This window comes from Cervus canadensis, chromosome 33, assembly GCF_019320065.1.
Source record: "Cervus canadensis isolate Bull #8, Minnesota chromosome 33, ASM1932006v1, whole genome shotgun sequence".
NCBI classification, from domain to species: domain Eukaryota; kingdom Metazoa; phylum Chordata; class Mammalia; order Artiodactyla; family Cervidae; genus Cervus; species Cervus canadensis.
In genome coordinates this window covers 36,343,107-36,355,011 of record NC_057418.1, presented here as the reverse complement: position 1 = coordinate 36,355,011, position 11,905 = coordinate 36,343,107, and the positions used below count along the sequence as shown (strand labels likewise).

General features: G+C 52.0%; 1 protein-coding gene across 3 annotated transcripts in view; it reads right to left on the bottom strand.

Moving 5' to 3' along the window:
* Positions 1–3,023: 3,023 nt before the first annotated feature.
* The window catches only part of LOC122434020 (C-C chemokine receptor type 6-like), a 10,938-nt gene continuing 2,056 nt past the window's right edge, over positions 3,024–11,905 (bottom strand). For 2 of the 3 annotated variants that reach the window (XM_043457147.1, XM_043457145.1), the window contains exons 2-3: positions 5,047–5,156; positions 3,024–4,948 (exon numbers count right to left, since the gene is read on the bottom strand). In XM_043457147.1, coding sequence (XP_043313082.1) covers positions 3,830–4,948; positions 5,047–5,055 — 1,128 coding nt within the window. In that variant the 5' untranslated portion in view covers positions 5,056–5,156 and the 3' untranslated portion in view covers positions 3,024–3,829. Of the gene's footprint in view, positions 4,949–5,046; positions 5,157–6,336; positions 6,434–11,905 lie in introns of those variants that run through there. The other variant, XM_043457146.1, reaches the window with a different exon arrangement.

Sequence of the window (11,905 nt, the reverse complement as noted above, 5' to 3'; positions counted from 1 at the left end):
GGGGGAATCCCCCCTGTGGAGCTGGAGGGTGGGGCTGGGGAAGCAGGACCACCCCTTCCCCCAGGGCAGGATGGAGGGGGCAGGTGACCAGTGGAGGCTTCCGAAGGAGGCCCGTCTGCAGGGGGTGCCTCAGCGCAGGCCAGCGGGCAGGGGTGTCCAGCCAGGACCACAGCACCGTCGTTGTCCGCATCTAGCGGGGAGCACAGCTGAAAACTGAAGCCCGCAGTGGGAATGACTGCCCAGGATGCACCTTACCAGGGAGGAGGGACCACCCAGAAATGAGTGCTCACATTTGAAATCAACTCGGGTGTGAAGAGCCGCTCTGCCTCCAGAAACCTAGTCGTTATGGGCTAGTTGGACTTGTGACCTCCAGATTAACACACTGGGGTCCTGACCCCTCTTCCTTAGAATGTGACTATGAGCTAAGTCACTCAGTCATGTCCGACTCTCTGTGACCCCGTGGACTGTAGCCCACCAGGCTCCTCTGTCCGTGGGATTCCCAGGCAAGAATACTGGCGTGGGTTGCCATGCCCTTCTCCAGGGGATCTTCCTGACCCAGGGATGGAACCTGCATCTCTTATGTCTCCTGCATTGGCAGGCGAGTTCTTTACCACTAATGCCACCTGGGAAGCCCAGATTTGGAGAGAGGAGCTTCACGAGCTGATTAAGTTAAAAACAATACCGTTCGGGTGGCCCTAATGTGACTTATGTGGCCTTATGTGACTGGTGTCCCTATAAGAAGAGGAGATTAGGACACACACACTGCCCCCCAGAAGCACGGCCAGCGAGGACACAGGAGTGAGACGGCCGTCTGCAAGCCAGCGAGAGGCCTGGGGAAGAGCCAGCTCCGCAGCACCAGAGCCTCAGACACGAGAAGTCAGCTTCTGCTGGCCAAGCGGCCTGGTCTGGGGCACTTTGCTTCAGCAGGCCTCCCAACGAGACACACCAGTAGACTGTGCCCATGCACACACGCTGTATCTTTTAGACCAGACTGTCCTGATACCCCCCAGAATGCCCAGAACCGGCACACTGGAGGAAATCTTGCAAAGATTTTAAAACATTATACTTTCCTGGCCTCATTTAAGAGCTAGCCTCTCGTCATCAGAAGAAAATCAGGGTACAATTTGGAAGATAACGCTTCAGTGCCTGAATTTTCACCTTTGCTGACATATCATATATACATATACATACATATATATATATATGTAAATCTCAATTATCCAGAAGTAATTGCTCAAGACCATCTCATTTACTTTGTAGCGAAAACCAAGAAAAATTATCTTCTGGTCAGTGTATATTAAAAACACATACATATGCCTATGCAAGAAATTATGCATGTGCATGTGATTAATTTATTACCAACAGCCTGGCAGGCACGAACCCACTGTGCCTCCAAGTACAGGCAGCTGATCCCCAAACACGGTGGAACAGTGTTTGCAGAGATTCAGGGGAGAGGCGAAAAGACCTGACTGTGAGCGAAGACAGGAGAAACAGGAGAAAAGACCCAGGTGCCACAAAGTCCAGTCTGGGGTCATGTAATGCAGAGCAGAGACATGGGAGTCCCAGGTGGACCGGGAGTATCCGCCTCTGAGCACCAAATGGTTGTTGATACACCTGTTCTGATGCCCAAGGCAGCAAGAAAAAGGATCCCATTTGTTTAATGAAACAAAGTACATAGCAAGTTTGCAAAATGTCTTTATTCTTTATGGCTGAAATCTGAGAAGAGTTATTGCGTAAAGAGGCAGGCTTCACCCCTCGGGGGCCAGGTGCAGAGGGGCTGTGAGAAGCTTCTGTGCGGGTTTAGAAACACACTTCCCCAGATCTCATCAGGGCTCTGGTCAGACTGAAAGAAGCATCTGAGTGACACCTCCTCTGCTTTGATTTCTAGAGTCACATGCTAACAGATTTGAAAGACATGGGACTGCTGAACACCTGGGTCTCCCGTCAGAACCCTGAGACTGGAAGACGATTCCTACTTCACCCACAGAACAGTTTTATTTTGCAAAGTGAAATCCATGTTTTAAAAATACAGACTTTGGATCTTAAGAAATCCCATTGAATGGCATATAGAGACACAGCTGAGGCTTGCAAGAACAGGAGGAAGTTTCAAATAACATGCTGGTCAGCATTAACCATGTCAGTATCTTTGCAGTTCATGTCAGGACCTTTCTAATACACATTTGTAGGGGGTGGGGCAGGGAGGTTGTTTATTTTTGGCCATGCAGCTTGGGGAATCTTGGTTCCCCTATCAGGGATCAAACCAAGGTTCTCAGCAGTGAAAACAGTGCTAACCACTGGACCACCACAGATCCCCGCATTTGTGTTTCCATAAGATGTGTTGATACTTTCCCACTTTGTTGGCGGTGGTGGTGTTCAGTCACTCAGTAGTGTCCGACTCTTTGCAACCCCATGGACTGCAGCACGCCAGGCCTTCCTTTCCATCACCAACTCCCGGAGCTTGCTCAAACTCATGCCCATCAAGTCGGTGATGCCATCCCACCATCTCATCCTCTGTCATCCCCTTCTCCTCCTGCCTTCAGTCTTTCCCAGCATCATGGTCTTTTCCAATGAGTCGGCTCTTTCCATCAGGTGGCCAAAATATTAAAACACTTTCAAAATTTGAGTCCTATGAACTTTCTATGAAGTCAGAGAGAGTTGTTAAAATCTGATTTTGCAGTTAACTTCAGACTTCAGGTAACACTTTATAGCAGCAGAAACCTACATGACCCTAGTTCTCTGCCAGCTAATTTGAAGCTCGTCACGACCAGACTCCACACGTCTCTCTCTAACACCGCAATGGAAAGGAACAAAACCCCTTTCATTATTGTCTCAGTAGTTTCCTGGTTGTTTTTTTTTTTTAAGTATTCTAAACAATTTAATTTTTTAAAACTAATTTTTAAAAAAATTTAAACAACTAACTCAAACTGGAGTTTGCCTGGTAGCTCAGTTGGTAAAGAATCCGCCTGCAATGCAGGAGACCCCAGTTCGATTCCTGGGTCGGGAAGATCCCCTGGAGAAGGGAAAGGCTACCCACTCCAGTATTCTGGCCTGGAGAATTCCATGGACTGCATAGTCCATGGGGTCACAAAGAGTCGGACACAACTGAGCAACTTGCACTCTTGCCTGTCCTAGGAGCCCCAATTTTATTATGTTTTGTTAAACAAGTGTTTATTAAGCACCTTCGTCTGATTTTTAGAAGATGGCCATCGTGGAGAGAGATACAGCACACTGTACCTCCTGGCGTCCGTGACGACCGCAGCTGCCTGACCCCTGGGCCGGCGTCACCAGCACTTACGCAGCCACCTCTCTGGTCTCGGAGCTTGTTTTTCCTTCTGCCCTTTTACAATCTCATGCAAGTTGAGTGCATCACAAGGAAATGAGAAAAAGCTCAAGCCAGCCCGTTTTGCTGCTCTGATGACCAACAGTATCCATGGGGATGGAAAAATGTTTAATCTTTTGCCTAAATGAGTTATGTGAGGGCTTTTGATGGTTGTTCCTGTTTCCTTTTGTTTTTAAGTCGTGGGATATTTTGCAATGACCAGAAATTGCGGTTGAAGGCTTCCTTGCGAACATTCCTGAAAGTGTTCCCGCTTGTAAGCAGTTCCCTTTCATCCAGCGCTTCCCAAAGCCTGCTTTGTGGAATGCCAGCCATCAGGGACAGGGGTGCAGGGCATCCCCGGTCAGGTGAGCTGGGGGTGCTCCCTGTGGGAACCCCCCGGCACCCGGGGCACCCGCGGCCCTGATCCTGCAGGAAAGACCCCGCTCGCTTTTGCTTCATTTCCACGGGCCCCGTGCGTTTCCATCCTGTCTGCGCCGAGCCTGGGGGGCGTCACATGGTGAAGGAGGATGGGTTGTCGTTGTCCGCGGTCTCGCTGTTCTGCCGGGAGGTGAAGGTGTCCGAGTGCAGCCGGGAGCAGGAGAAGCCCGGCGCCTTCTGCTTCCGCCTCACGCACCACAGGTCCTTCATGATCTTCAGAAAGTAGCTCCGAAACTTCTGGCCGATGAAGGCGTAGAGCACGGGGTTGAGGCAGCAGTGCAGGAAGGCCAGCACCTCGGTGACGTTCCTGGCGTAGCCCAGCAGCTTCTCGCCGCTGCATGAGCGGTCTGTCCGGCCCAGGTTGACGGCGGTCACCAGGAGCACCATGTTGTGCGGGATCTGGCAGGCCAGAAACACGAGGACCACCGCGATGATGACGCGGATGGCCCTGTGCCTTTTCGAGTTCTGCGCCTGGACTAAGGTCTTGACAATGAACGCGTAGCAGAAGATCATGAACACCAGCGGGACGAAGAAGCCGAAGAGGAGCTGCAGCCCCAGCATCAGCAGCTTCCAGCGGATGGGCTCGGACACGGCGTGGTACCGGGGCTCGCACACGTCGCCGCCCTGAAGCTTGTACTTCTGGTTGAACGTGAAGGTCGAGCTGGAGATGAGGACGGACACCACCCACACCGCCAAGCAGATCAGCTTGTGGTGCGCCAAGGCTCTGGAGCGGAGCCGGAAGGACTTGGTGGCCTGCACGATGGCGATGTAGCGGTCCAGGCTGATGCAGGCCAGCAGCAGCATGCCGCAGTTGAAGTTGACGGCGTAGATGCCCCGGGTCAGTTTGCAGATGGTGTTGCTGAAAATCCACTCACCAGTGGCGTGGTTGACAGCCCAGAAGGGGAGGGTGAGGACAAAGAGTATGTCCGCCACGGCCATGTTCAAGAGATAAACGTCCGTCATAGATTTGGCTTTCTTATAAAAGGCAAAGGTGACAACCACCAGAATATTGCCCAGGAGACCACAGACGCATATCAAGGAGTAAGCTACCGGCACGAAGAGCCCAGAGAAACTTCTGACCTCCTGCAGGGAGCACAGAAAGCTGTCATCATCCAGTAAGTAATCCGAACTGTTAGCTAATCCAAAGTAGTCCTCATTTGAATCGTAGATGTTGGTGGAATTCATTGGTTCCTAGAAAGTGAACAAAGACAGAGCCAGCTGGAGTGTAATTTTCTGGGAGTCAACTTGACGGATATTATCCTCCCAGCCAAAATAACAAGGATGCTCACCCCTCTCATCCTGGTGCTCGATCTGGGCAGAAAGGCCAGGCCTCGGACAGAAGGCAGCAGACTTTTCACCTCCTTTGGCTCACAGTGGAGAGAACAGGAGAGACGTGAATCTAAGGAAGAAGGAAAGCAGAATGCAGCACAGTTGCGTATTCTCAGAGAGCCAAAGAGTTAAGGAAATAGAATTCTTCCCATTTCAACACGAGTGCACAGCATGCTATTTTATACAGAAATACTCATTTAGAACTGGTGTCAGTAACCGCTTTCCATGGAAGGCAGACAGTAAATATTCTAGAATCTGTAGGTCATGTAGTCTCTGACATCACTACTCAGGTCTGCTGGTGGAACCTGAAAGCAATTTCAGACAGCTGTGTGAACGAATGGGCAGGCCAGCCGCCGGCCGTGGGCTGTGATAGCCGATCCCCGATCTGGAGTGTAAAAACAGGTGATACCAGCAAAACCAAAGGTTCAATCTGCAGAAAAATATTCTTGAAGAATTCAGTTTAATTACATTCAACAAGATGCCACTGAACAAAACCTGCAGAAGGGTAGATGTTGCTAGGATACTTAGACTTTATAGTCCTTGCTTAAAAATATTATATATAATTTTAAAGACTGCATGGCTTCCCAGGCGGCACTAGTGGTAAAGAACCTGCCTACCAGTGCAGGAGACACAAGAGACCTGGGTTCGATCCCTGGGTCGGGAAGATCCCCTGGAGCAGGGCATGGCAACCCACTCCAGTCTTCTTGCCTGGAGAGCCCCATGGACAGAGGAGCCTGACAGGCTGTGGTCCCTAGGGTCACAAAGAGTCAGACACGACGGAAGGGACTTAGGAGCCACAGATGTATCCAAAATACAGTCTCGTTAGCAACCGCTGATCTGCTGGAGCCAACACACCCTAATCTTCGGAAACCAGGCTTCAGGGAGGGAGGCTCAGGCCGGCGTGGTCAGGGAAGGCTCTGTGACTGCACAGGCCTGGGTCCCTGCAGAACCAGTCCCTGGCAGGTGACCACTCGGGCTGAAAAGGAATGCTGAGCCCTGCGTGTTTCTGAAACCCCTGGCTGGCTGGGTTGGCTTGACCGCTGCTAAACAACCCCAGTGGCACTGAGGATGTGCTGGGGATGCCAAGAGGGGAGCTGCAGGGCTCCAGGCTCAAGGAACTCACCGGGAGGGGGGTGCAGGCTGGAGCGGGGCCTTGCAGGAAGGCCTGTGGAGTCCATCACTTTGAAACAAACAGGCAGAGGGGAAAGAAGGATTTGTTGCTCTTCCCACATGCCCTTATCCATCTTTACCTGGTGTGGTGCCTCGTCCTGGTTTGTTATCCAGCCACAGACGAAACCCTGGATGTCTGAGACTCACGTGGAACAGGCGTTCCCTCTTCTCCTGCAGCTCCCCCCCACTGGTGGCCCAGGAGGCCAGGAAGAACAGAAAGGCCAGCCTTGGAGGCTCAGGTGGAGAAGGAGGACCCTGCCCCGAGCCCATCCGGCTGTGCCTGGCCCATCCTCGGCTATGGAGGCCACACTGATCCTGGGGGAGGGATCCTGTGTACTCAGAGGTCACCCTGGAGGGCTTCCTGCACATGCTTCCTGCATCACGTGACTCTCCCGCTGTGGCTTCCTGACCACACACAGATGGCCTCAGCCCCCTCCTTCTCTGCTGCCCGGAGCCCGAGCCTCTGCACTGCCTGCTCCCCGCTCTGGATGCGAGGCCGCAGGGACGCTCGGCTCCCCTCTGCACTTCTACAACAGCCTGCAGAAGGCGCGCAATCAGAGCTCCCATGTTGCTGAAGCAAATGAGGAGATAAGCAGCCATCAGATCACCAGATTAAATGTATCAGACGAAATATGACCTCAAGATTTGTGCTTCCGGCCATGAGGGATTAGCAGAGACCGCGCGCCCTGCTGCATCGAGCAACCAAGAACGCCCACAAAGTGCATCAAATCACGGCTTTCAGACGCTGGGTGATGGACGGGGACTGTGTTCCCTGCCCGGAGGATGGTGAGGCGGGCAGTGGTCTGAGCTCTGCGCAGCCCCCTGGTTCTCACTGGGAGCCGTTCCCATGTGCAGAGCAGAAGCACAGTCCAGAGAACGGCCTCTTCTCAGCGCTGAGGAGACAGGCCTGAATTCAGGGAGGTGGGCGGATGAGAGAGGGGCCCCCGCACAGACAGACAGGGGCCCGCAGAGCCGTCCTGAGAGCACGGGGCGCACGGCCAGGGGAGAGCCCCCAGAAGGGGTGTGGGGCCGCCCGCAGAGGCCCCGCAGGCTGGAGACAGGCCTCCCGAGGGCAGGGCGGGGCTGCAACAGACAGCTGACGGCCCCCACCGAATTAAACCTTCTGCGTTTATCCCAGCCCAACACTCTCACAGACTTTTTTTTTTCCCCTGTCCTTGTTGAACTGCACTTTGAAAGTGATTATTTTCCAGTGAGAACTATACTCTGCCCCCGTTGTTTACTTCTTCGGGAAAACACTCCTTCATGGCCCTTTCCTTCGGGGCATCCTTCGTTCCAGAAAGAAGCTCAGAGAGCGACAGCCTCTAGGACCACCAGAGCCTCTGGCAGCTGGACGCCAGCTGGGATGGTTCTGAAGCTTTCCTGAGGTGAAGGAGATTACACACCGGCACCCTCGTCTGCAGCCCCGGTTTCCCTGGACTGTGAGACGCTTTCCTCCTCTCTCAAGGGAGGGCACCGGCTGGAGGGCCCAAGCCCCGGGGCCCCCTTTGCCTGGCAAAGCAGTCAGAACTGCTCCTTTCTGCTTCACCCAAAACTCTGTCTCTGCATTTTTGTTCAGCACCAGTGAACAGAGGCTGGTGTTCAGCATTAGCAGCGATCACGACCTTCCGAGTCCTGGGGCCCTGGGAGCATCCTCAGAAGGGAACCGTCTTAGGAGTAACAGGGTTAAGATAAGCCAACCTAAAAGCCTCTCCAGACCCGCCAGGACAGAGCCTGAGAGAAAGTCACAGATGAGCCACCTGACTCCAATCATACGGCTACCTTCAGAATGAATGAATCCCCAAATTAAAGATATATGACAAAGTTCAACCTTCAACATGTGAAATTCATAATGTCAGGTGCCCAACAAAATGTCTAGACCACTGTAGGTTGAATGCTTGCAGCTCCCCACGGTTCACACGCTGAAGCTGAGTCCCCAGGGTGACCGTGCGAGGAGATGAGAGCCCGCCCCCGTCCCCAGGGGATCAGGGCCCTCGTAAGAAGAGAAGCGTATGAGAGCCCACTTCCTCTCCGCTCGCCATCCTGCGCGGACGCCGTGAGAAGATGCAAACCAGGAAGCAGGCTTTCATCAGACCTGGATCCGCTGGGGCTCTGACCTTGGACTTCCCAACCGCTAGAACTGTGAGAAGTAGGACGTTTGTTGTTGAAGCCAGTCGGTCTGCAGTAATTTGTTATTGCAACTCAAACTGACTAAGGCACACACCTTCAAAATGACAGGAAAGTGACTCGTGATCTACACAAAGAAACAGAAAAATGGCAGAGATGATGGAATTAGCAGAAAAAGATGCTCTGGCAGCTACTACAAATACACTATCCGTCTGTTAGTCACTCAGTCGTGTCTGATTCTTTGCGACCCCAAGGTCTGATCCTGGGATAAATGCAATGGGCTTCCCAGGTGGTACTAGTTGTCAAGAACCTGCCTCCCAAAGCAGGAGACATCAGAGACATGAGTTCCATCCCTGGGTCAGGAAGATCCCCTGGAGGAGGACATGGCAACCCACGCCCGTGTTCTTGCCTGGAGAATCCTGTGGACAGAGGAGCCTGGCGGGCTACGGTTCACAGGGTCACAAAGAGTCGGACATGACTGAAGCCTCTTAGCACGCACGCACTATAAACAGACTGCACGTGATCAGGAAGACAGAGGAAAGCATAGACATGATGAGGAACGCCATGAAAGATATAAAAAGACTAAAGAAAGATCCTGAAGATGAAATGCACAATGTGTAGAACAAGATTACACAGACTGGGTGACCTCCCTGCTGGTCCAGGGGTTACGGCTCTGTGCTCCCACTGCAGGGGGCTCAGGTTTGATCCCTGGTCAGGGAACTAGATCTGTAATGCCTCTCAGGTGCAGCAGGAAAAAAAAAAATACACCGATGGGGATTAACATCAGACTGAACTCTGTTGACACGCACAAAGCAATTGTGATTCTATATCCCAGCAACATTTAGAAATTGAAATTGAAAAACAAATTATCATAGCATCAGAAAGCATGAAATCAAATATTTATGGATACATTCCCCCCTTATCCATACCCTGAAAACTATAAAACAACGTGGAGAGAAATTAAATAATCTAAATTAATGGAGATATATATTTAAATCAAACAGTTCAATATGGTTAAAATGTCAGTTCACTCCAAATTGATCTACAGGGACAAACAAACCCAAGTGAAAACAGTGGCAGGGGTGTTTGTAGAAATGGACAAAGTAAATTTAAAATGGTTAAGAAACTCAAGGGATTTAAAATAGCCTAAGCAACTTTGAAAGAGAGAACAAACCTGTAGGACTTACAATACCTGATCTCCAGACTTGCTACAGAGATACAGTAGTCATGAGAGTGGGGTGTGATAAGAGAATAGACCCAAGAAGCAGCCGAACAGAAGAGAGACTGAGTTTTAACTAAAGGTCCAAAGTAATTCAGTAGGAACAACAGTCTGTCCAGTATATAGAACCAGCACGGCTGGATATTCTTGTACGAAAGTTGATCTGTACCCCTTATCTCATACCATAGGCAAAAAAAAAAAAAAAAATCCTCATAGGTTATAGATCTGTATGTGAGAGCCAGAAGCACAAAACACCTAGAAGAAAACACAGTGGATAATTGTCATGCCCTTGAGAATGAAGGCGATCTCTTATATGGATTGCTCAAGGCACGGACTGTTAGAGAACTGATAAATTGTAACTCATCAGAATTTAAGACTTCTGCTCTTTGAAAGACTTCACAAAATGAAAAAGACCACTGAATGGGGCGGGGGGAATGTAAATTTATATCTCATCACTGTAGCCAGCATCTTCAAACACTTACAACTCAATGACAACTCAAGAAGAACCAGGCGTAAGATTTTAAGTCGATTCCCCGAAGAAAACACATGGATGGCAAAAAAACATGAGAAAAGGCACACCAGGTCCCTCATTACTAGGAAAATGCAAATTAAAACTGCAGTAAGAAGTCATTTCACACTCACCAGACTGGCTGAAATCAAAAGGGCAAATGTGGAAGACACAGCCACGGGCGTCCCACCCAAGCGGCGGGGCCGTGATGCCGAGGCCCGCTCTGAGAAAACAGGGCCAGGCCTCTCTGGTCACACACACACACACTCACCACTCGAACCGCGAGGGACCCCTGCGTTCACCCGAGAGAATGAAAATGAAAGGCGTGCAGTCACAGGTTTGCTCTTCACGGCCCAGGCTGGAAGGAACCCCAGTGCCCATCGGCTGGCAAGCAGATATGTAAATGGTGCCCCAGACACACACTGGGCCCCAGTCCATGGGTGGCCAGGGGCTGCTGAGGCCCGCTTCACACACTCAGAGTGCCAGGGCATTTTTCTGGGTGAAGAACTTAAACATGTATGCCCAGGTTCTGCGTTGTTGCATTTATACGGAATTCTAGAAAAGGCCAAACGACGGTGGTGGAAGCCCAGTCGGTGACAGCTGTGGGTGGGGAACGGGGAGAAGGGGCCGGCTGGAATGGCCCAGGGGGCCTTTCTGAGGTGCCCGAGACGCGCCCCGTCAGGATGATGGCCGCTGGCAAAGCCCACTGAAGGCTGGCTTTCAGACTGGGGGCATTTACTGCTATCAGTTATGGCTCAAGCGGCTAATAAAAACAGCTGCACATGGTTCCACATAAACGCACTGATGCTGGCGACAGGTCCCCACTGAGGACAGAGCGGGTTGTGGGAGGTCTGTGGGGAGGAAGGACTAGAGACGACCCCAGAAGGAGGAAGAGGGACAGGTTGAGGTGGGTGGGGGTACAGGTGCTCGGGGAGGGGGCTGAGGCGGAGCAGGAGTGTAGACCCCGTGCTGCGGGGGGGGCCATGCGGGGACCGGGGACCCAGGGGGAGGCCAGACCCGGGGCGTCAACACAGGCCCTGGGTGGGGCACCCTAGCTGGGGCGGGGTCAGTTCCTCGTCCCGTATGCAGATGAAGTGGGCAGCCCAGCTGAAATGCGGCCAGGGAGGCCCCAGCGCACTGGGCCCAGCCAGACCCCCACTTCGGGAAACTACTTTTTAACTGCACTGTGATAGATAATGATGCTATCTATCTGTTATTATTAACAAGGATAACAGTCAGTTCAATCAATGATTGTGAAATGTCTACTGACGCTGAGCATGCAAAGATGCATAGAACGTAAGCTCCAGCTTCAAGAAGCTACCAGGTGAGCAAATCGTTATGAAACGGCAGCACTGGCGGTAATAGCGGAGTGGGCAGGGCAAGAAGGGCTTTCCTCTCAGCGAAGAGAAGGCCCGGGTCGGGAGCGGCTTTGTCGTGGGTGTCGGTAGAGGGTCTGGGCCAGACCTTCAGGCCACTCTCGGGGACACTCCCAGAAGAGACCTTAGAAGCTGGGCCAGAACTATGTCTATTCCTGAGTGAGTGAGTGAAGTGCACGCTCAGCTGCTCAGTCGGGTCCGACTCTCTGTGATCCCACAGACTGCAGCCCACCAGGCTCCTCCGTCCATGGAGTCTCCAGGCAAGAGTACTGGACTGGGTTGCTATGCCCTCCTCCAGGGGATCTTCTCGACCCAGGGATGGAACCTGCATCTCCTGCATTGGCAGAGGGGGTTCGTGACCCCTGCACCATCTGGGAAACCTTGAGACATTATTTTAATTTCCTTTGATTGACCCTTTTTTT